This window comes from Pseudochaenichthys georgianus, chromosome 2, assembly GCF_902827115.2.
Source record: "Pseudochaenichthys georgianus chromosome 2, fPseGeo1.2, whole genome shotgun sequence".
Taxonomy (NCBI): Eukaryota; Metazoa; Chordata; class Actinopteri; order Perciformes; family Channichthyidae; genus Pseudochaenichthys; species Pseudochaenichthys georgianus.
Genome location: NC_047504.1, coordinates 3,149,446 through 3,169,925, shown reverse-complemented (window position 1 = coordinate 3,169,925; position 20,480 = coordinate 3,149,446). Strand labels below are relative to the sequence as shown.

The 20,480-nt window shown below is 44.0% G+C and overlaps 2 protein-coding genes across 3 annotated transcripts; one reads left to right on the top strand and one right to left on the bottom strand.

Moving 5' to 3' along the window:
- The first annotated feature begins 8 nt into the window (after positions 1 to 8).
- Positions 9 to 5,025, top strand: LOC117457190 (cyclic nucleotide-gated channel cone photoreceptor subunit alpha-like). The gene is made up of 8 exons (XM_034097121.2): positions 9 to 83; positions 1,064 to 1,117; positions 1,400 to 1,465; positions 1,980 to 2,036; positions 2,617 to 2,682; positions 2,903 to 3,004; positions 3,088 to 3,194; positions 3,272 to 5,025. Exons 2-8 carry the CDS (start codon positions 1,068 to 1,070, stop codon positions 4,627 to 4,629), a joined length of 1,806 nt encoding a protein of 601 aa, XP_033953012.2. The 5' UTR covers positions 9 to 83; positions 1,064 to 1,067; the 3' UTR covers positions 4,630 to 5,025.
- A 314-nt stretch (positions 5,026 to 5,339) lies between these two features.
- Positions 5,340 to 19,386, bottom strand: ube3a (ubiquitin protein ligase E3A). 2 transcript variants are annotated; one of them, XM_034097999.1, is made up of 11 exons: positions 19,079 to 19,386; positions 18,376 to 18,420; positions 17,228 to 17,532; positions 15,869 to 17,121; positions 15,627 to 15,771; positions 13,302 to 13,507; positions 13,016 to 13,180; positions 12,767 to 12,922; positions 12,603 to 12,676; positions 11,978 to 12,121; positions 5,340 to 8,469 (listed from the first exon to the last, which is right to left on the bottom strand). In XM_034097999.1, exons 1-11 carry the CDS (start codon positions 19,153 to 19,155, stop codon positions 8,349 to 8,351), a joined length of 2,691 nt encoding a protein of 896 aa, XP_033953890.1. In that variant the 5' UTR covers positions 19,156 to 19,386; the 3' UTR covers positions 5,340 to 8,348. The 2 variants fall into 2 exon arrangements, with proteins under 2 accessions (XP_033953890.1, XP_033953896.1); XM_034098005.1 differs by having other exon boundaries at positions 19,131 to 19,386.
- Between the last annotated feature and the right edge of the window lie 1,094 nt (positions 19,387 to 20,480).

Below are 20,480 nucleotides of genomic sequence, written 5' to 3'. Positions count from 1 at the left end.
TCAGCAGCCTCGGGTTTGATGTGACATGATGGGACTGAGCTCAGTCTGACTTCTCACCACACTCTGAACGGACTCACATTCAGGTACGTTCCCACGGTAACAAGTGATTGATTTTAATGTTTCAGTGCAGGTACAAGAAGAGAAGCTGTGAAGAGCTTAACGAGTCAGGAAATCTACTTTTAGCTGGAGTAATCTGGACACAAGGATTTCAGTGAAGAGCTAGGAGTCATGTTGATCTACTGTGAGCTGTCACTAACACTGTCTGCTGGATATGAGACAGTGATGAGCGACATGTGAAAAAGCCAGCTTTACCTATGTGTTGTCTTCCCGTCATCAACTTTTGTTCTTTGAAGTAACTTAGACCCAGAATATAGGGAGGTAAAGAGAGAGTCTGTGGAAATAATGTAAAAGGCACTGCAATATTTCTACGTCATTATCAGATGGGTTCAGTAATTGTCAATATTGTTATGTCTGTATTGCTTTATAGTTATTTGGAATACTATGAAACCCAGTCCACTGTATTTCTATAAAGCAGTTTGTATATATGACCACCAGGCAATGAAGATATTGACACTGTCATAATTAGCAAAATAACATTTAATTTCACTTTAATAACTCACGTTGGGTTATGAAAGCCACATGCAACGCTTCACATTTGCACTGAAGTGAGTTTAAAATGTAATGATGTTAATAATCACCTGTCAAAATGTGATTATTACATTTATTGATTCAAACACTTGCTCCGGACATCATGTTGCGGTGGCAACAGAATCCTGACAAAGCAGGAACTAAGTATGCGGACGATATGACACAAGGATACCAAAGAGAAGCTTAAAGAACACAAATAGTACTGATCGTCTGTCGGTCTATAATTCCAAACATGTCAGTCTGTAAGAAGAAGGTGAATGAGTGCAAACAGAGAAACAGATGACCATGACACCATAACACCATAACACAGGCCTTCTGGTTGATTGGACGTTCCCACACCTGTAACTTGTGTTGTTTTCGACACTGTGTATGTGAGCTCACCCCCCCCCCCCCCCTTCCTGCTCCATGTGTGCAGGCTGATGGACGCCCAGGACCAGACACCTATAGTGAGGACAGGACTGCTGGCCAGGTGAGTCTCACTAAGTGAAGGGAAATTATTTATAATGATCCTAAATCTGTTTCTGAAGTCTCTACAGTGCTTCACGCTGGTTTTACTTTATGACCTCAAGAAGGCCATACACATGACAATATGCTCTCATTTAGCCACGGAGAGCCAAGTATACGCATATTCAAATGAGACCATCTTTCCTGAAATGTCCTGTTTGAGCATAGGAGTGAACATCTGATATTAACCGCACTCACCAATATAGTGTGTCCTTATTATGTATAATATATATTTTTCTATTCCCAGGCTGTCCCACATGATGCACTTTGGGGGGAGCAGCGTGGGCCCTGCAGAGGAGAACATGAGGAGCAGGTGAGTGGGAGGGGCCTTTCACTCCACACTCACACTCACTATAGAAACACCTCACTGTGTGTAGAGTCCCTTGGCTCACATCATGATGGCTTTGCTTGATCTATTTGTGGTTCGATCACTGGGAGGAAAGGCGAAGCGAGGATACATGTGTTCCATGTTCCCGACACAAGGTTGCATGATGTAACACATCATTATTCCAGGGATTCAGAATGAATCAAGAGAAGCTGTTGTACATTCAGAAAAATCTGAGCAAAGTGCCTAAAGTAATTTCTGTTCAAACACATTCATACACTCTGAATCAGTCATTGTTTCTCCCCGGACAACGCCTGTACTGTACCTGGGCTGAGCCTGGTGATACTCGAGGATTACGGCTATTTAAATATATACATATGTAGACTAGACACCAAGTGGAAGTTCATTTATCAGAAATCATAGTGTGTCATTTCACATATAGGCAGGAGTGCCGTGTGAGCCATGAGTTGGTAATATATTGCAAACCTTGTTTGTCCACCAGTGATGGTCGGTTGGCGTTGGCTGCCCAAAACATGAACAACAGCAACAACAACGATGGGTAAGATCCTCTCACACACCATTAGACATCTGTAAACACCATGTAAAGAGATTAGAGCGTATTCTATTCAATGAAACATGGTTTGTTCTCACATGAAAGAGCTCATTCATTTATTGGGTGCATGCTATGCTGTGTTCATGCAATGTGTGTAACCAGGAGTGGGTAGAACAACTGAAACATAAGGAAACCAGGGATTGATTACATTTAGTTTTTCTATGACTCAGCAAATGTTCAGTTAGGAAGGCTCACTAACATCAGCAGAGTTACATCGATTGGAAAAATAAAGACGCCCAGGAAGAATAGTCCAGCTAGCATTTTTAAAGACCATGTTATGGCCCAAAAATAAATAAATCAAACCACCTGGTGTGTAAAGGTCAATCCCTCCCCCCCACGGCGAGTTCTGTTTCACTGTCTTCTCATTATGTACTGATGTACATTTGAAGGATTTGGATACTACGAGCCCTACACTTCAGAAATGACCAAATACTGTGTCACAGTGCCCCCCACAGGTTCTCTGCAGGTACTGACTGATGACAAAGATCAAATAACCTCACCTGCCTCTGCTTCTGGACATTTACAGTAAAAAGGATGAAAAGAAAGACGTCAAGAAAGAGGAACCCAAAAAGGATGAGAAAAAAGAACCACCGTGAGTACCACAAGCTCTGTTCCATGGATGCAGCTTTCCATCAAAGAGCACATTTTGACAACATGATTATGGTTTTATAGATATCACATTTTCTCCAAATTTGTCCGAAAGATTTGGTAAATTTGAACATTTAAGCAAAAATAACTGTAGAGTAAGTATTCTTGCTGTCTGAGGTATATTTATATATATATATATAACAAACTTAACAAATCTCATTCAGGAAGGAGTCGTGGGTCATGGACCCTGCCACAGATTTATACTATTACTGGCTTTGGATAATATCCTTCCCAGTGTTCTACAACATGATGTTCCTGGTTGCCAGGTCTGAATTTATGGCATTTTGTATTTTCTCTCAACCTTATTGTTGTTTTCAGAGATCTTCATCATGGCTTTGCTTCCTTACAGGTCTTGTTTTAATGAACTGCAGGATAAAAACATCACACTTTGGATGGTTCTGGACTACTCTTCAGATGGCTTCTACATTTTGGACACCCTGATGAGAGCCAGGACCGGTCAGTGACAGAAACTCAGCTGAATGTGAGAAGTATATTATATTTCAAAAATGTTACTAATTCTGACGTGTCAACAGGTTTTCTGGAGCAAGGTCTTCTTGTTAAAGATACAAAGGTCCTGAAAGAGAAGTACATGAAGACACGGCAATTCAAAATGGACGTCATTTCCCTTCTTCCCACGGATATTATATTCCTCTTAATAGGAATTAACAACCCTGAGTGGAGGTTCAACCGCCTCTTTAGGTTAGGCCGACTCTTTGAGTTCTTTGACCGGACTGAAACTCGAACAAACTATCCCAACATCTTCCGAATTGGTAACCTTATACTCTACATCCTCATCATTATCCACTGGAATGGTTGCCTCTTCTTTGCCATCTCCAAGGTGCTTGGCTTCGGCTCAGACAGCTGGGTGTATCCGACCATTAAGAACCCTGATTATGCTCGCCTGTCCAGGCAATACATCTACTGCTTTTACTGGTCTACCCTTACCCTGACCACTATTGGGGAGACTCCCCCCCCAGTCAGAGATGTCGAGTACTTTTTTGTAGTTTGTGACTTCCTCACTGGTGTTCTGATCTTTGCCACCATCGTAGGAAACGTCGGAGCCATGATTTCCAACATGAATGCTGCACGTGTAGAGTTCCAGGCTAAGGTTGACTCTATAAAGCAGTACATGGAATTTCGTAAGGTCACAAAAGACCTGGAGTTAAGGGTGGTGAAGTGGTTTGACTACCTGTGGACGGAGGAGAAAACCTGTGATGAGAAGCTGGTGCTGAAGAACCTGCCGGACAAGCTAAAAGCAGAGATAGCCATCAACGTACATCTGGAGACCCTGAGGAAAGTGCGCATCTTTCAAGACTGTGAAGCAGGTTTGCTTGTTGAGTTGGTTCTAAAACTCCAGCCTCAAGTCTTCAGTCCTGGTGACTACATCTGTAAAAAGGGGGACATTGGGAGGGAAATGTATATCATCAAAGGAGGAAAGCTGGCTGTAGTTGCAGATGATGGGGTTACCCAGTTTGTGGTCCTCAGTGATGGGGCGTACTTTGGAGAAATCAGCATTCTCGGTATAAAGGGCAGCAAGGCAGGAAACAGGAGAACGGCCAACATCCGAAGTGTCGGCTACTCTGATCTGTTCGCCCTGTCCAAAGACGATCTGATGGAAGCGCTCATTGAGTATCCTGACGCTAAATATCTGCTGGAGGAGAAAGGAAAAGCCATCCTGATGAAAGATAATCTCATCGATGAGTCGCTGGTCAACGCTACTGACGCCAAAGACTTGGAGGATAAAGTCAACAAGGTGGAAGCCAGTTACGATGTCATGTCGGTCAAATTTAGGAAGCTGACAAGCCAGTTTGAATCTTCCCAGCGGAAACTCAAGCAACGGCTCACTAATATGTCCAACCAGGTCCGAACCCTCAAAGAGACTGATGAGTAGACCCTCTCAGGACCCCCACTTAAGGACTTTCCTTGAGATGTCATCCAACAGGACTACAGCGGACGCTTGTACACCCCACATGGCATAGTGGCTCTATTCATTGTTCTTATGTGTTCAAACAGAAAGGTTGCATCGAAATTGGCCCCTCAGATATTATGCACCCCCCCAAAAAATTATAGTATCTATTTGGTCAGATTCTCAGTCTCGTCCTTTAACAGAACTTCTCTGATCTTTCACTCTTTTTTTACCAATATATTCAGGCAAAGTTTAATTAAAGCGGTCTGTGTGATAAAATTGAGAAGTTTTGTTTAGTTTAACTGTAAAAATAAATATGGTTGTTGAGGCATCAAAAAACACATTTGGCCTCAACAGTAGAATTGTAGTAATTTACACCTGTCATGTGATGAATGATGAACAGCACTAACAATAAACTATTAGAAGCAATCGGCAAAATGTCATGTAATACTACTTACACTTTCAAAAGTGTTTCAGTCAGATTGTTTTTGGTGACATTTGTTGATTTTTTTGGCATTGGAAGTTCCTGTTTTGTAAGAACCGTTTTGAATAAATTGACGTGTATATTTCCATCAACAGCTTGTCAGTTTGATATTAAATCAGTATTAATAAGGTGGAAGTTAAGACTAGTGTTTGGCAGGAAAGTAATTAACAAATGACCTGTGGACTCAAATCAGGAGTACAAGCAACACAAGTTGGAAAAAGCTGTCATTTATTTATTTAGCATGTTTTCACAACACTGAATACATGTAGCCTTTCATCAGTTTGTATCTTTTGAGAGTAATTATATTGAAGAAAACAGCTTCCCTTTCCAAACCCAGGTTGACCTTTCACACGTCCAGTGAGCAACAGAGTGATGCTGGACAGCTGACACCAGACCTGGGCTCAATATCAGCTGTAGGAAATCCTCCTTCTTGGTTTTAAGCCACACAAGAGGGTTGAGGCTGCTGCGAACATGCAGTACAGTCCAATGTGTGTCCACATCACCAGGCACTCCACAAAAGGGTCCAAAGGAGGTTACAAACATCGATACTAAGTTTGGGTTTGGCCCAGGTCCGGCTGAAAGCATGACAAAGTAAGAGCAATGGAACAGAGAAGGGCCCGGGCGCTCTGCCGCAGCTGAAACACAAATCAGAACCTCTCTAACAACCTACACACATGACGCATCTGCTCTGAACATGTGAATGTCCTCGATCTCTCGTGTTCACAGACAGTGGATGTTGTCTGTTTCTGGTGACTCTCGATTGGTACTGGACATTAAAGCAAACAGCTAGAGAAAGATCTAGGAGGACTCACATTAAAGACGTCTTTAAAGAGAGGGACTACAACCACTAACGATATGTGGGTCAAGTGATTACACCTGAGCCAGCTGCATTCACTGACCGGGACTAATGGATGTGTTTGAAAGCTTCTATGCATCGACTGGTCCATTTAATAACCATTCTGAGGATGAGGAGCATGGAGCATTTAGAAGTAACACATGTTAAATGTCTTTGTATACACATTATATTTCTGATGTCCAAATGTCTGCTATAGTTTTTTTGGGAGTATTCTATACATTGTTCAAGGTCACCGTTGGCATTCATTTCCTGCTGGTAAGAAAATATATAAGCAGACTCGTGGTGTAATCCATCACCATGAACAACGTGTAGGCGTGTTCATTAAAATGTCCGGTAGTGACACTAGCTCCAAACGATAATCTGACTTGGACATAAGTGGATGTTCACAAAGTGGTTGATGCGCTGGACGCAACGAATGGTAGAAAACAATTCATATTTCATTAAATAAATGGATAAAAACACAGACTGTGTTACACTCACCATTGTTATTGGATGTGCATAATGCAACAAGTTCCATTTTATTTAAATAAGCATGTAAATAATGTGTGGGTGTCTGATGCATTGCGCTGCTTGCCCTAATGCACAGTGTACACAGTCTGTAGACAGGTGTTTAAAGGGCTAAGCCTACTCAACTGAACAAGTGAAATAAAAACATCTGCCTGTTCTGTTGGAGGATGCTTTCACAGTAAAAGTGCTATCAAACACATTGTTAGACACCTGTAGTCATTGAATGCAACATATCCAAACAGAAATCATCAGAGCCAACAAGACATGTTCAGCTAACTCAGAACAGAGGCATCAGAATGGCCGTTAGCCTGGCCTTGCTACATATGTGAGACTGAAATATGGCGGACTCATTGTTTTACAGAGGGAATGTTCTACCTGCTTCCAGCCCAACTTGACTTTATGCTAATTAGGAAAAGCAAACAAAAATGTAATCGTTTCTATTAAATAATGTTTCCCCATCTCCTATATAATCTAGTTGGCAGCATAGTGAACCCGGAAATGTTGATTACCCCAACGTTTTATGTTAGAAATGTATAGCAGTGGTCCCCAGCACATAGAAACGGCAGCATGCTAAGTTTCATATATTGGGCAATTCGCTAAATTAGCATACGTTGCATCTTTTAACCTTTGTCCACATTGGCTATAATGCTAATTAACGCAACGTATGCTAATTGTGTAAATTGCAAGTTAGCATCTGGCAGTTACTATGTGCTGGGGACCCATACTATACATTTCTATCATCAGGTTCACAATAGGACTATGAGCTGGCAACTCGACTAACAAGCATCCATCAGTGAGACCTCAGATCAGCAGAGGAAGGGTCTCTCACACTGAAGACGCTGATGTATTAAATGGATAGGTGGAACCATAGCAAGAGACACAGGTCCAATGGACTGAGTATAGTACTGGGGTCAGCTTGGCACAAGAAGAGCTCCAGGTCTGTATCTATGATCATCATCAGTGACTGGTCTACACGTGTACATCCTCCAAAACGTGCACATAGTTCCAACCGCGCTGATATATAAATACTGTTTTATTTAGAATCGTCAACACAGGAAGACATGGAAATAAAACGCTTCAAACAATCATGGCGACCTGTGGCCAAAGAACAAACATTCTGAAAATGTCTAAGTGCACTTACACAGCTCTGACATGATTTTAGTCTAACCTGCGGTGCCCCCCCCCCCCCCAACGAAAAAAGGGACCAAAAAAAGAAAAACAGCTTTGTCATAATGTGTCATTATGACCTAAATGTTTGACTTGTTCAAACATGGGTTAGGTAGAAACGGTAGCAGATGGCTGAGTGGAATGGTCTGCGAGAGCTTTATCCTCCTTATTTTGTTGTAAAGATTACTCTACGACATGTTCTCGGTCCACTGGGGAAAGTTCAGGTCTGCTTTAACATATAGTTGTTCAATAACGGGGGTTGTTTTGATTGAATTGTTCCAGATTGAGATAGTTTAACAGTAACCCTCCTTCTTTCCCCAAGTAGCTAACTTGCACATAAAGATAGCATTGAAAAATAACCCATTTTAACCTTAAAATAAATAATAAGGAAAATGATCCTCTCTGTACATAAAAAAGATGGGGACACTGCTTCACATTGACGTAATGTGGATGAGGGGGAGGGGTACTTTGATCAGGAGGTCTGTGCTTACAATGACTGATGACAGATGATGCAGGCACAGCAGCTCTAGTGGAACCATTGCTCCTCGTTCTTTAAGGACTGAAATCATACTCGTGCCTGTCTTCTGTCACCTTTTTCAGTTGAGTCTGAAAGGCGGTGCAGGGTTTCATGGGCTTGCTGAGTAGGAGTCCGTTTCACTGTGTGATGGAGCAGGGGGGGGGGCGGGGGGCTCAGAGCATGCCAAACCCTTTGGCATAGGTGATGGCTTTCAGCAGCCTCTCCTTCAGCTTCTCCCTGCAGCTGTACTCCGGCAGCAGCAGCACGTTAAAGCAAGTGTGAGACGTCGGTAACCTGCGGAGAGAAAACATCACAGCTGCTCAGAACACAACTCCAAACGCCTCTCATGCCCCTTTCACACCAGCGCTTTTTCAGCTCCGGCTCTTAGCTCCGGAATCCGGTTCACTTCCAGCTCCAAAAAATTGTCGGTCTAGAGGCAAGAGCTTCGGAGCTAAGAGGCGACGTCGCTTACGTCTCTCTTACGTCGAGGCGTGCAGGAAACTAAACCCACCTCCCCTGAACATGGGTCGACTGTCAGCCTGCCTACAAGCAGTAGTGCCTATAAACACACTTTATAAAGTCAGGCAGCACTAACCAGGCTTCGTGTGATTCTGTTTATGTGTACCTTACTTTGACCATCCGTTCACTGTTATCGATCATTGTGGAGAGAGGCAGACGTGTTGTTTTGTATTATTGCAGCTATCGGATGCAAGTAGTCAGTTTAGCTTCGGTTGCTATGCCAACATCACCAGTTTTATACCAGAGAAACTTTCATAACAGCGTTGTGATACCAAACAGTGTCAATTCAGACACACTTTCACTTAGGCTAAGGGGACTGGGGATATGCATCAGCTGCTTGTGTGAGTCGGACAGTGAATACTTTAGAGCGGCCGCTGCAGTGCGAGCTAACCGGGAGCTAACGGGAGAATAAACTCCCGTGGAAGAGCAGCACTGCAGCGGTCGGTAAATGCTGCAGAAACACATTAATAAACAATGAACCTCGGCACTCTGGAGCAAAGCATAAGGTTGGAGAAGTCGTTATTCAATTTATTCTGGCTTCGTGTGATTAAAAGCAACACGATCATCGACCCGACGCAGTTGTTGTTGTTGTTGTTGTGAGCGCCGTAATGGCTGCCGTTGGGGAGCAAATCAGCGATGTAAACGGTGACGTCATGACGCAGCAGGGGCAGCTCTGGGGCGCCAGTGGGCGGTGTGCACAGAGCGGGAGCTGAAAAGGGAAACCGGAGCTGAACCAGAAAAGCTCCCGCTCGGAGCTAGAAAGGGAAAAGCGCTGGTGTGAAAGCCGCATAAGAGATTCATTAAAAGTTACTCGGCTTTGCATGACTTAAAGGTCCCATGTCATACTTTTCCGATTATTACCCGTCCCCTTGTGTGTTATGAAGGTTTTTATGCACGGTCTGTCAAGTCACAAACCCTCAAAGTACACCCTGTAGCGAGTAAAACTATAACATAGAAAAGACCTGTCTGTGCTGCCCCAGAACGCCTCGTTGAAGATTTCTCTTTTTCTTCCTGGGTACAGTGACGTGCCTGTACCCAAATGGACCCATTGGACCAATCCGTGGAGCTCCTCACACACACACACTCTCAGCGACAAAACTGTGACGTGCTGGGGGGGTGCTAGTGGAGCGTCACAACGCCGAAACTGTGGCGCGCTAACGGCCCCTACACACGGTGGCGTGCGTTGCCGCTTCAACGCTTCTGCCCATTCACTTTGAATGGGGTGACGTCACGATTCGCCAAACTGCATTGTGGGAGCAAAGCGTAGCTTCTCTCGCGGTGCTCGCTGCAAAAGTAGTGCAATGTTCTACTTTTGCCGCCTCGACGGAGGTGTCAGCCAATCAAATCCCTCGTATGTAAATCTGACAGTACAAGCGCTAGCCAATCAAACCGCGTGTATGTTGGGAGGAGGAGAAAATGATCGTGGCGGTAGGGAATCACATGGTATATGACCAGTCCCTCTTTACATACAGGGATACAAACCGGAGGAGCCAGGCATGGGGGGGGGGGGGGCAGAGACAGTGGGGGAAACTGGTAGGGTTTCGCTTGTTTGGGGAGTTTATATCCAGTGTACTTCGTTTGAATGGACAGCTAGCAAGCATAGACAGTATATTTAGCCAGCATGGATGTAGCATGAATGCTTTGCTTTGTATGTCCGGGGCGGGACATTCATGTGGTTGGTTGTTGGTCGCGTTGCTCGCGTTGACTCCCCAAGCTCAAGACACGCCCACCGCCAAGCGGCAACGCACGCCGCCGTGTGTAGGCTCCGTTACACTGTAGGTGCGCTGCGTTTGGGGGTGCGGGTGCCTCGCAGATGGGGGTGCTTCAGCCCCCTCGGAACCCCATCCCCTTCCCGCGTCCATTAGCGATGTCTCGCGGATCCCACGCAGCACCCAGGAAATGAACCCAGCTAACGCTGTCCGCTCCTCGCAGCAGCGAGCCTCGCAACGTCCCCCCAACACGGCACCCAGACCCCACGCAGCATTCTCATCTGTTGTCATCACTGGTGTCATTTTCCGGTTGATAACGCCATGGTAACACATCATCACTGATGTTCCGCTCTAACGGTGGTGGACTCATCAGAACAGAGTGGGCGAGCTGACCAATCAGAGCACAGTGGGCTCACAGGGGGGGGGGGGGGGGGGGGCAGGAGCTTAGGACAGAGAGTGAATACACATACAATACAGAGATATGAGAAACCAATGTGAGTTTGGAACATTGAACAATATAAATCTATTCTAGTAGACCTCAACAATGGAATCATGATCAGTAGAAATGGCCATGACATGGGACCTTTAAAAAAAGAGGCTCTATGAAGGGATTGTAGCTGTCAAATTCATATTTCGATGCTTTCCTCATGCGGAAGTGGGCGTGGTTAAATCTCAACTGGGTGGGAAAAAAACAATAGATGCCACCATGCCTGCCACGTCACTGGAGAGAAGTACAACGCTGGAGAAGTCTTTCTTCAATCCAATATGGCTCAGTTACGGTACGTCCACACAGCAGCTTTTCGAAAATCTTGAAAATCTTGGAGCTGAGCGTGTCTGACAGCTTGGGGGTTTTTTGCGAGCAATGCGACCAACAACCAATCACATGAATCTCCCGCCCCCGACATACAAAGCAAAAAACCCCGGGGATTTTATGCGAGCAATATATATATATATATATATATATATATATATATATATATAAACTCCCCAAACAGGCGAAAACCTACCAGTTTCCCCCACTGTCTCTGCCACCTCCCTCCATGCCTGGTTCCTCCGGTTTGTATCCCGTTAATAGTTCTGCTCGTAAAGAACCGGGTGATTTGCTACCGTAATTTCTCGTTTGGAATATGAGGAAATGAACTGCGGTCTGGCTCTCCCTGCTTACACGCGGTTTGATTGGCTAGCGCTTCTACTGTCAGATTTGCATACACGTGTTTGATTGGCTGGCGCTTCCAGCTCAGCTTCAAAAGTTGAACATTGCTCAACTTTTGAATCCTGGAGATCCTGGACATCCTGGAAATCTTCGCTTCGCTCCCCCACAATGCAGTTCGGCGAAAAGCGAGGCAAAGTGACGTCATCCCCATTCAAAGTCAATGGGCAGAGGAGCGGTGGAAGATTCTTCTGAAGCTGCTGTGTGGACGTACCGTGAGTGTAATGGCTACATGAGGACAGCTCCAATGCAGTCCGCCATTGAGAGGGATATTCACACGTGCATTAGAGGGGCGTAAACGTGACGTCATCAAAACGTCTTCTCACAAACACTAGACGTGGAGCACAGTGCCGAGGTGGCTCACCTGTCCGTGTCGGGGCCGTTCTTGGCGATGATCATCTTCAGTTTGCCCAGCCCCCCCACAGGTGCCCTGTCAGTGCCTGTGGTGAACTGCAGGAAGAAGCGCTTCTGCTCCTCCCCAAACGAGTGCAACGTCTCCCAGAACTCCCTGCGAGCATACACACATGGTTAGAAAAAGTGCAGTGTAACAAGGATCCTTCGTAAAATAGTATTAACTTAACCTTATTAAACTTAAACTGATGAATCATTTGATTTACAGTCACTTAGATAGAATAGGAGGGATGAAACCCTCTCTAATGGTCTCACATGCAGAGCACACAGTGACATGTGTTCTCTTTTAACCCATCCAGCACCAGGAGTCTAGCACTAGGAGCAGTGGGCAGCTATTATACAGCGCCCGGGGAGCAATGGGAGTGAGGGGGGAAAGGGGGGTGTCCGGTGCCTTGCTCAAGGGCACCACGGCAGGGCAGGAGGTGAACTGGGACCTCTCCAAGTAGCAGTCCACACTCCATATTTAGGTCTGGTCGGGGACTTGAACCGGCGACCCTACGGCTCACAGTCCAGGCCCCTACTGACTGAGCCACTGCCGGACTTTTTGTGTCCATACTGTGCCTACAAACTCTTCTTACTTGATGATTCGAGAATCTCTGTTGTAACCGCCATCGTACTCCGTTGTTTCTTCAAGGGCTAGGAAGTCCAGGTTCTGCAGTATGTAACAGACAACACAATGATTGAAATGAAGCAGATTGAAATGTCTTCCTGACATGTTTAAATGTCTGTTGACAAATCTCACCCTGCTTCCACAGATGAGGAGCTCGATCTCCTCCGGTCTGAACAGGTATTTGAGCGGGGACTCGTTGGTGACCATGTGGAAGCCTCTCCTGAACGCTTTGAACTGCTTCTCCACGCTTTTGTTCAGCATGTACTCGGCATACTGAGCCACAAATTCCTGCACACACACATCAACAGTTCCCCGTTTAGTTCCCACACCCTGATTTTTCAAACAGTTTAAACACTTCTTCATGCTTTCTTGAAGCCTCACCTTTCTGTTTTCATTCGTGACTGGAATCTTGTCCCCATTTTCCCTTAAATCATGCATGAGCGGGTTCCCAAACAGGTCCGTGTGGGAAATCTGGAAAGTGATCATCATGTCCTCCTCCACGCTGCCCTCGTACTCCATCAGCTCCTTCAGACTCTGGTGCAGAACCTTTTCAACAAAGACACAAACTATTGTAAAATCTGGCAGTCTGGAAAGTAACATTTGCTTCACAGCTACATGGATTAAGCAGCTGAAGAGCAATCAGAACACTTGCTAAGATAGTTCTTACCGGGTTTGCGACAGCCAGGTCTCTGAAGGTTCCTTTCTTTCCCATCAGCTTCCTGTAGACCACCATAGGAAAGTGGACATCCAGAATACAGTTGTTGTAGATGGCCAGGCCCAGAACGATTCCAATCAGAGTGTACTGGCCCTCATTTTCATATGATGACGGGTTGAACCAAAACATTTTGGTGTGCTCGTCGTATCTGAACATGCCTGCAGCATGTCATAGAAAAAGGTTTTATTACTGAACTATGACCCCTGGGAGGCTTCTTTGTTGCTTTGTCTGTGTGGAAATCTGACTGTTCACACACAGAGGACTTTAACAACGTTAATTTAAAGGCACATTTATAAAAGTCAAATACCTTTAGATAAGAGCAAGTTCAAGGTTCTTTATTTGTCATACGAACATAGCTACATTGTAGTTATGTTGATGAAAATCTTAGGTCACAGGCTTCTCCAACAGGGCAACACAATAATACAGATTAACAGAAACATATAGTGGTAAATGGTAAATACAACAAGAAAAATAGTTGAAATAAGAGTCTATATGCAAGCTATTGGAATGATATATTAGATAAATACTACTAAGTAGCAGATGAATGTTATGGATGTCGTTTCAACAGTTCAGGTGTTTAACAGTCTTGTTGCCTGTGGGATGAAACTGTCTCTGAATCTGGTGGTTGTTGGAACCCAAAGCTCAAATCAGAAATGTTATGATTATAATGGTTTACATTCCATTATAATAGAACTCGTGTTAACTGGTTGCACTTTCTAGATCAGGGCTCTCCAACACGTCGATCACGGCGGACAACTTTTCAGTAGCTCGCCGCTCGCGGTTCCCAGACTGTGTAGAAAGAATCCGACGACAACAAATGCACCTGAATCAGTCCGTGTCGCTGCGGCTCAGACACACATGGATTTATGTTTTAAAAAAGACTTTAATCAATTCTTGGATTGCAGAGTATGAAAGTCCTCTTGCTATTTTCAGTTGATAAATACGTGTGTAAAGTTTGTGAAGGCAGGAGGAAAAAAGCTTCCGCAATCACCGTCTCCTCTGTTCCTCCAAACCCCGCCCTAAAAATAATGAGTGACAGGCTGATGGTGACCTGATAGTAACTTTATTATTCACCTAATCACTGATTGAGATGATGAAGCTAACTTCATCTCATACATTCATGGGATTTATGTAACAGTAAGACAGATAATGTGAGTGTGCACCCACATGCACTATTTTTGCTTTGATATGCTGTTGTAAATACTCCTGTTGTCTGCTGTGTTCAGACTCGAGTCCTGTGTGTGATGCTTCATTCAAGACATTCAGTGTCCTTTTTTTAACAGAAGACCGTGGCTAGAAGATGCAGCTAGACTGCAGAAGCATTAGCTTTTTGTTTTTGAGGATGGAACCATTTCACACACAGATATAGGGAGGCTAGACCTATACAGTTGATTAATTATGGTTTATAATTTAATTTCATGTCAAGACGAAGAAGAAGAAGAAGAAAAGATGGCTGCACTGCAGTGTCTATCCTGTGTAGATGGAGGTTATAAATCTCCAAAATCATGTTCAGCTCAAGTCTCAGCAAAACTCACAACATTTCTGGAGCCTTAGACCCAGAAAACTATAAGAACATTCACCAAGCAGCACTGAACACGTCTGCTTTATTTGGTTCTGTATACATCCCTTTGTGAAGCAGCTTTTTCTGGCATGAATGAAATCAAAATACAGAACAAGACCGACTGATGAACATGTAAATGACTCCATTAGAGTGAACCTAAGTGGGTCCACTCCAGCATACACCTGTATGGTGGACTCCATGCAGCGCCAGTCATCTCACTGACTGTGAAAAAGAGTGAATGCACTTATTTTACACACGTGCCATAAGATGCTTGCAAGGTGGTGATTAAGGCGATGTATTTACTATGTGGGCCATAATAAGAAGTGAAAACATTTTCTTTTTCTTTTGGACATTTATGTGAATCTTCAGTGAAGTACTTACTATGTTGGCCATAATAATATGTGAGAAATTGTCGTTTTCTTGGACCTTGATGTGAAGTTAAGATGTTTGATAAGCTTTAGGTGTTGCAATTTCACACGTGTACAAAAGTAGCTTAATTCAACCGATGAGTGCTATGTGAATAAATGTAAGCGATGTGATGCAAGTAGCCCTTGGCCTCTAGTAGCTCTCAGATGAAGAAAGGTTGGAGACCCCTGCTCTAGATGATGCGTTTAAAATGAGGCCTATCGCATTCAAAAGTACTGTGTCAGCTATTGAGGTCTTAAGATCATCAGGTGTGTTGCAACATAAATGCTAGTTGTTGTGTGTTTTCTCACCGATATCTGGGTTGAAGATCTCCTCCACCACCAGCTGGAAGAACTCTTTGGAGACCCCTCCTTCATCGACACCTTGCTCTCCTTCAAACTCCACATACAGCTGCTTCTTCAAGTCTGCAGGATTCTCCATTGCTATCATTTCCAGCTACAGACACACAAGCGGAACAGATCAGGGTTACAAACTGAACCAATATGACAAAGAAGCCTGAATTGTACACATTGAAGTTCTGGCACACACATACCCTGACCAGCGCGTCGTCGATGATGTGGTCTCGGCGCACTTTGAGCCTCAGATAGGGGTTGAGCTGCTGACCCTGGACCAGGCTGTAGAGCACAGTGATGCGCCGCTCGCTGTACATGCGGATGCGGTTGTCGTAATACAGACCCAGGTTCTTTGTGACGGCGTTCAGAATGAAAGGGCATGTCATAAAGGAGAACTTATTTTCAGTTTCAACCTTAAAGAAAGTGTAGTCCTTGTCCATCTCCAGCACCTCGTTCAGAGGCTCGTTGACAAACTCCTCGAAGGAAATGAGCGGCTTCCGACAGTCGTTGGTGCGGATCCCCAGCTCTGTCTCCAGGGGGTCCACCCGGGGGCCCTTCTTGTTCCGCCGCTCCTCCCCCAGCAGCTCCTGCAGAGTGAGCTCGCTGGACTCTGGGATGGGCTCCTCGTCCTCGTCCTCGTTGTGCTCCATGTCCAGGTCGCCGCCGAGCACGTTTGCATAGTAGACAATCTTCAAGCACTTGGTGGATGCCACCACTGCGTCGTCGTCGTTGACCAGGTTTCGGCTGTTGAACTCGTTACTGATCACCTTGTAGGTGATGAGCTGCTGGAAGGTCTCCACCATGCGTCGGATCTGCTCTGCGCTGTAGTGCGACCACAAGCCTGCCAGCTTGGCCTGGGCTGGCAGGGGGAGTTTACTCATCGCCTTGCAGAACTGTGGCAGGGCGATCTCCAGGTACTCCGGGCTGTGGAGGTTGCTGTTCTCCATCACTATAACAAACAGGTTCAGGTAGTTTTGGTCTCGTGAGTACACGTTGTGGTACGTGAGGTCGCACTCTACGTTGGGTGAGAGGTAAACCAGCGCATTCAGGAAGGCGGCTTCTATCTTCTCATTGGAAAGCAGCCGCTCGTAGACCCGCCGCACAGCGTCAATGTCCACCGACAGCTCGTCAGGGGACAGCCTTTGGACTTCGTTTTCCCCTGAGGAGCCCTCGCCGAGCCTGGCTGATGAAGAGGAGGCAGGGGAGTCTTCCTCCATAGCTGTAGCAGAGCAGGCTGCGGCCTCCTTCTCATCCTCATCCTTGTCCTCATCCTTACTTTGAAGGGACTTGAGCTCCTCCTTGGTGTGAGGTTTGGATCTCCGGAAGCTCTGCACCAGGCCCTCAGCACTGGAGAACACCCGGCCTATTACCCGGATCAGAGGCGAGTAATCTTCCTGCTCTCCACAGATGTCCAAAATCTCGTACACTTTCTCTTCTGTCAGGTAATTCACATCTAGGAAAGAAATTGAGCAAAACAGATTAACAGACTTTCACAGCTTATTCCGCTTCACTTTATTAATAAAAAGTATGTAAATCCTGAATATCTGGCGTCCACTCACCTTTGAAATTGTCCCGGACAGAGTGGGAAACTTTATGGTTCAACTGGCTGTTGCTGCAGGCTGAGTTGCTGTGAGCGCTACTCTCCAGGTGGGCTGAGGCAGTGACTTTCTTTGAGGGGTGGGTGTCACATAGCTTCGCGTTGACCTTGTAGAGCTCCAGCGCTTTGACGGCCGCTGCGTTGTTATCCATGCGGTTGAAACCGACTGATGAGGCACACCATGAGTTGGAGCACGACTCATTCCCACAGCCCTCGGTTAACTGGTGGTAGTAGCGCTCTATTAGATGTTTGGCAGCTGCTCGCTTCCTGCATTCAGAGGGGAAGCACAACATGCGAGTGTGTGAATCACCTTTTCTCATCATTAACAGTAATTAGTACATTATGAGAGCGACGTTGCAGAAAATAGTTAAGGTTGAGTAATCACTTTTTAACTTCTTCTAAAAACTCAGGACAGTTGTATGACTGCATTCTAGGCTTTAATACGTTGCATTCATTAATATAAATATAATACATGTGTTTTCTTTGTTCTTTGACTCTAGCTGACAAGCATCCATACTCTATACTTTCAGGCTGTTCCTTGTTATTAAGAGATACATTCAATATGTTGGAGCATTTAGAAAAATCCATCTGCAATTACAGTTACTCACGTATGAGATGGGTGTAATTGAGCTTTGTTGACAGATACCCGTTTCCCCCTTGTTTTTGGTTGTTGCCAAGGCTCTCTTTAATTTCAGCACAAAGGATCATTCTTGGCTTTATTATTGAACAAAACAGGTATATTTGAAGCACTAGCTTTATATACCAAGCTGATGCTTTTTTAAACTGAACCATTCTTTAAATAATGACATGATCTTCTAACTGTTTATAATAAATCTTTACGTCGCACTACCACAGGAGAAACCTATTTGCAAAGATTGCCGAGTGTCACTTTTTTGCAAAGTTCTATCACTTTGGTTCACCTTAACATGGTAACAACAACCAACTGCCAACAGGCTTCTGATGGCAAACAAGAAGTAAACAACAAGTGAGAATAGAATAGAACAGTAGTGAGATCTGCGGGTGTGGAGGGGGGGGGCAGTCTTAAATAAATACGCAGACACAGAATCATACAGTATAAGTATTTACTAATATAACATGAGTTTGACTTACATTCGGCTTGCTTCTGGGTTTTCTATTTCAGGCTCCTCGTATTCTCTAGTAGAACAAACGGATAATAAGAATAAGAAACATAGCAGAGGTCACGCTATGTTGCTTTGACATGATCAATACAACGTATACATTCACTTTCTGTCCTGTATGTTGCATAGGGAATCAATGTGCAATATTAGAACATATTTTTCATTTATGACTTAGGCGGAATTTAGGAATGATGGGAACATGACATGCTAGCCATAAGGCAACATTATAGTCGTTCTAGAAGCAGGTTAGCCTTGTGTGGATTTGGCCCACAATCAGTGTTCTGGTATGTGTTAATACGTGTACGCTGTTAATGCAAATTACTGTCAACGTTAGCGAAATCCTACAATCTAAGCATAGAGTGGCAATAGCAGTAGTCAAGTAACGCTAGTAGAAATGAGGGCTCTGCAGATCCTGACGCTGACTTAGCAAGCTAATATAGCAACAACTAGCTAGCATGCTTTCCTTATTTCACCTATTATTATTATTGATTCAGAAATGACGTTTGCAAAGTCACTTTTTAAGCAGCCAGTACTTGCTGTGAATTTTGCCTGATTATATTTATTAAAACAACACAGCAATAGTATGCAGAGAGGTCCCAAATACATTAAGCTAGTTAGCTATCACTTTTAGCACGCTCATAGCATCCCCGACTCTTTCCTGCTGGCGTCCCCACCTATGTGTTCCTTCTGCGGGGCTAGTCTCGGCCTGTAGTGGCGCACACTCACAGTCCTCCTTCTCGTCGGAATTCATACGACACTTTATCCTCAGTTGTTTCTTATCCTGTTGCTGTCTGTGTTTGTATCAAGTCCTCCACGGGATGGTTACACCTTCAATAGCACGTTGGTTTAAGTCTAAACGGGATATTTTATTCAAAACTTCATTAACGGCCTTCGTACAGCAGGCTCTTTGCTCTGCCTGAGGTTCACAGCCATCTTGACTTCTCCATAAACCGACATCCCACAATGCACTGCCTTCAAGCTAAAAGACCTGCTGGAGTGGATCATAACACTTCAAGGAACTGGACTCATTTTATTCATCATTGGGCCATAGCTGCAAGTGAATAAAAACATATATTCAGATTGTATACACTTTATATATTTAGACGGCATATGTATATATCATGGTATGATGTATGATATATGGTACAATATAGTAGCCTATATATTATATTAGGTTTTGTTATTATTCAATGACAAACATCAGAGCAGCCTGATACACATTTCTCACAGTATATTATAATTTAAGATATTCGTTTTATTTAATGTATGTTTTTATTTTATTTATGTTTTATTTTTGGGACAAGAAGCCTACTGTATGTATCATTATTCAAATAAATACTCAAATATGCATGAAGTCGAATGTAAGCGACAGCTTGTCATGGTTTATTATATTAAATATTGGTTAACATATTCTAAATCAGGGGTGTCGAACTCAATTTCATAGGGGGCGACATTAGCATTAAGGTTGCACTCAAAGGCCCGGTTGTAACTTTAGACTATATAACTATATATATCTAAAATGATGTATTATATTACATTATTGCCAATGCATTGGATTATTATCGGATAGGCTAATAACTTCATAATTAACTACGTCTGAAAAGAGAAGTCAAGGGCAATTAATTAAATTAAGCAAATCTCTTCAGTGCGCATGTCACAAAATGAGATGCATTGTGGGACATGGAGTTTATGGACAACGTGCTTATGTAAAGCGGTATGAAACCGTATAATAAACGTATTATATTATTTGCAAGCTCTTGCGGGCCACATAAAATGAAGGCCTTGAGTTTGTCTCCCCTGTCTACATAAACACGCACAGTTTGATAAAATGTAGACATTACTACAGAACAGGTGCACAAAAGTGTTGTCCTACTTCCGTCTTAATTACAAAGTTATATTGAAGAACTTAAAATAAACGGTTTATAGTTATCAGTGTTTACACTGCCTGCTTGAAATATGTTTGTAGGACTTTTCAGTTTTTAGAAAAAGTAATCAAAAAAAAGTGCAAAAGTCATCAAAAAAAGCTACATTTCATCATGTCTTTCTATTATTAATATTCTACACTGTGCACGACTT

Bases quoted from the DNA above. Each gene is read 5' to 3' on its own strand.
- LOC117457190 (XM_034097121.2), top strand. From the start codon at position 1,068: ATGGACGCCCAGGACCAGACACCTATAGTGAGGACAGGACTGCTGGCC. The intron at 2,037-2,616 runs GTAAGATCCTCT...GGACATTTACAG, and splicing joins AACAGCAACAACAACGATGG to TAAAAAGGATGAAAAGAAAG. The intron at 3,195-3,271 runs GTCAGTGACAGA...ACGTGTCAACAG, and splicing joins CCTGATGAGAGCCAGGACCG to GTTTTCTGGAGCAAGGTCTT.
- ube3a (XM_034097999.1), bottom strand. From the start codon at position 19,155: ATGAATTCCGACGAGAAGGAGGACTGTGAGTGTGCGCCACTACAGGCC. The intron at 17,122-17,227 runs GTGAGTGGACGC...TTTCTTTCCTAG, and splicing joins TGTCCGGGACAATTTCAAAG to ATGTGAATTACCTGACAGAA. The intron at 8,470-11,977 runs GTGAGCCACCTC...TTCTCTCCGCAG, and splicing joins AACGGCCCCGACACGGACAG to GTTACCGACGTCTCACACTT.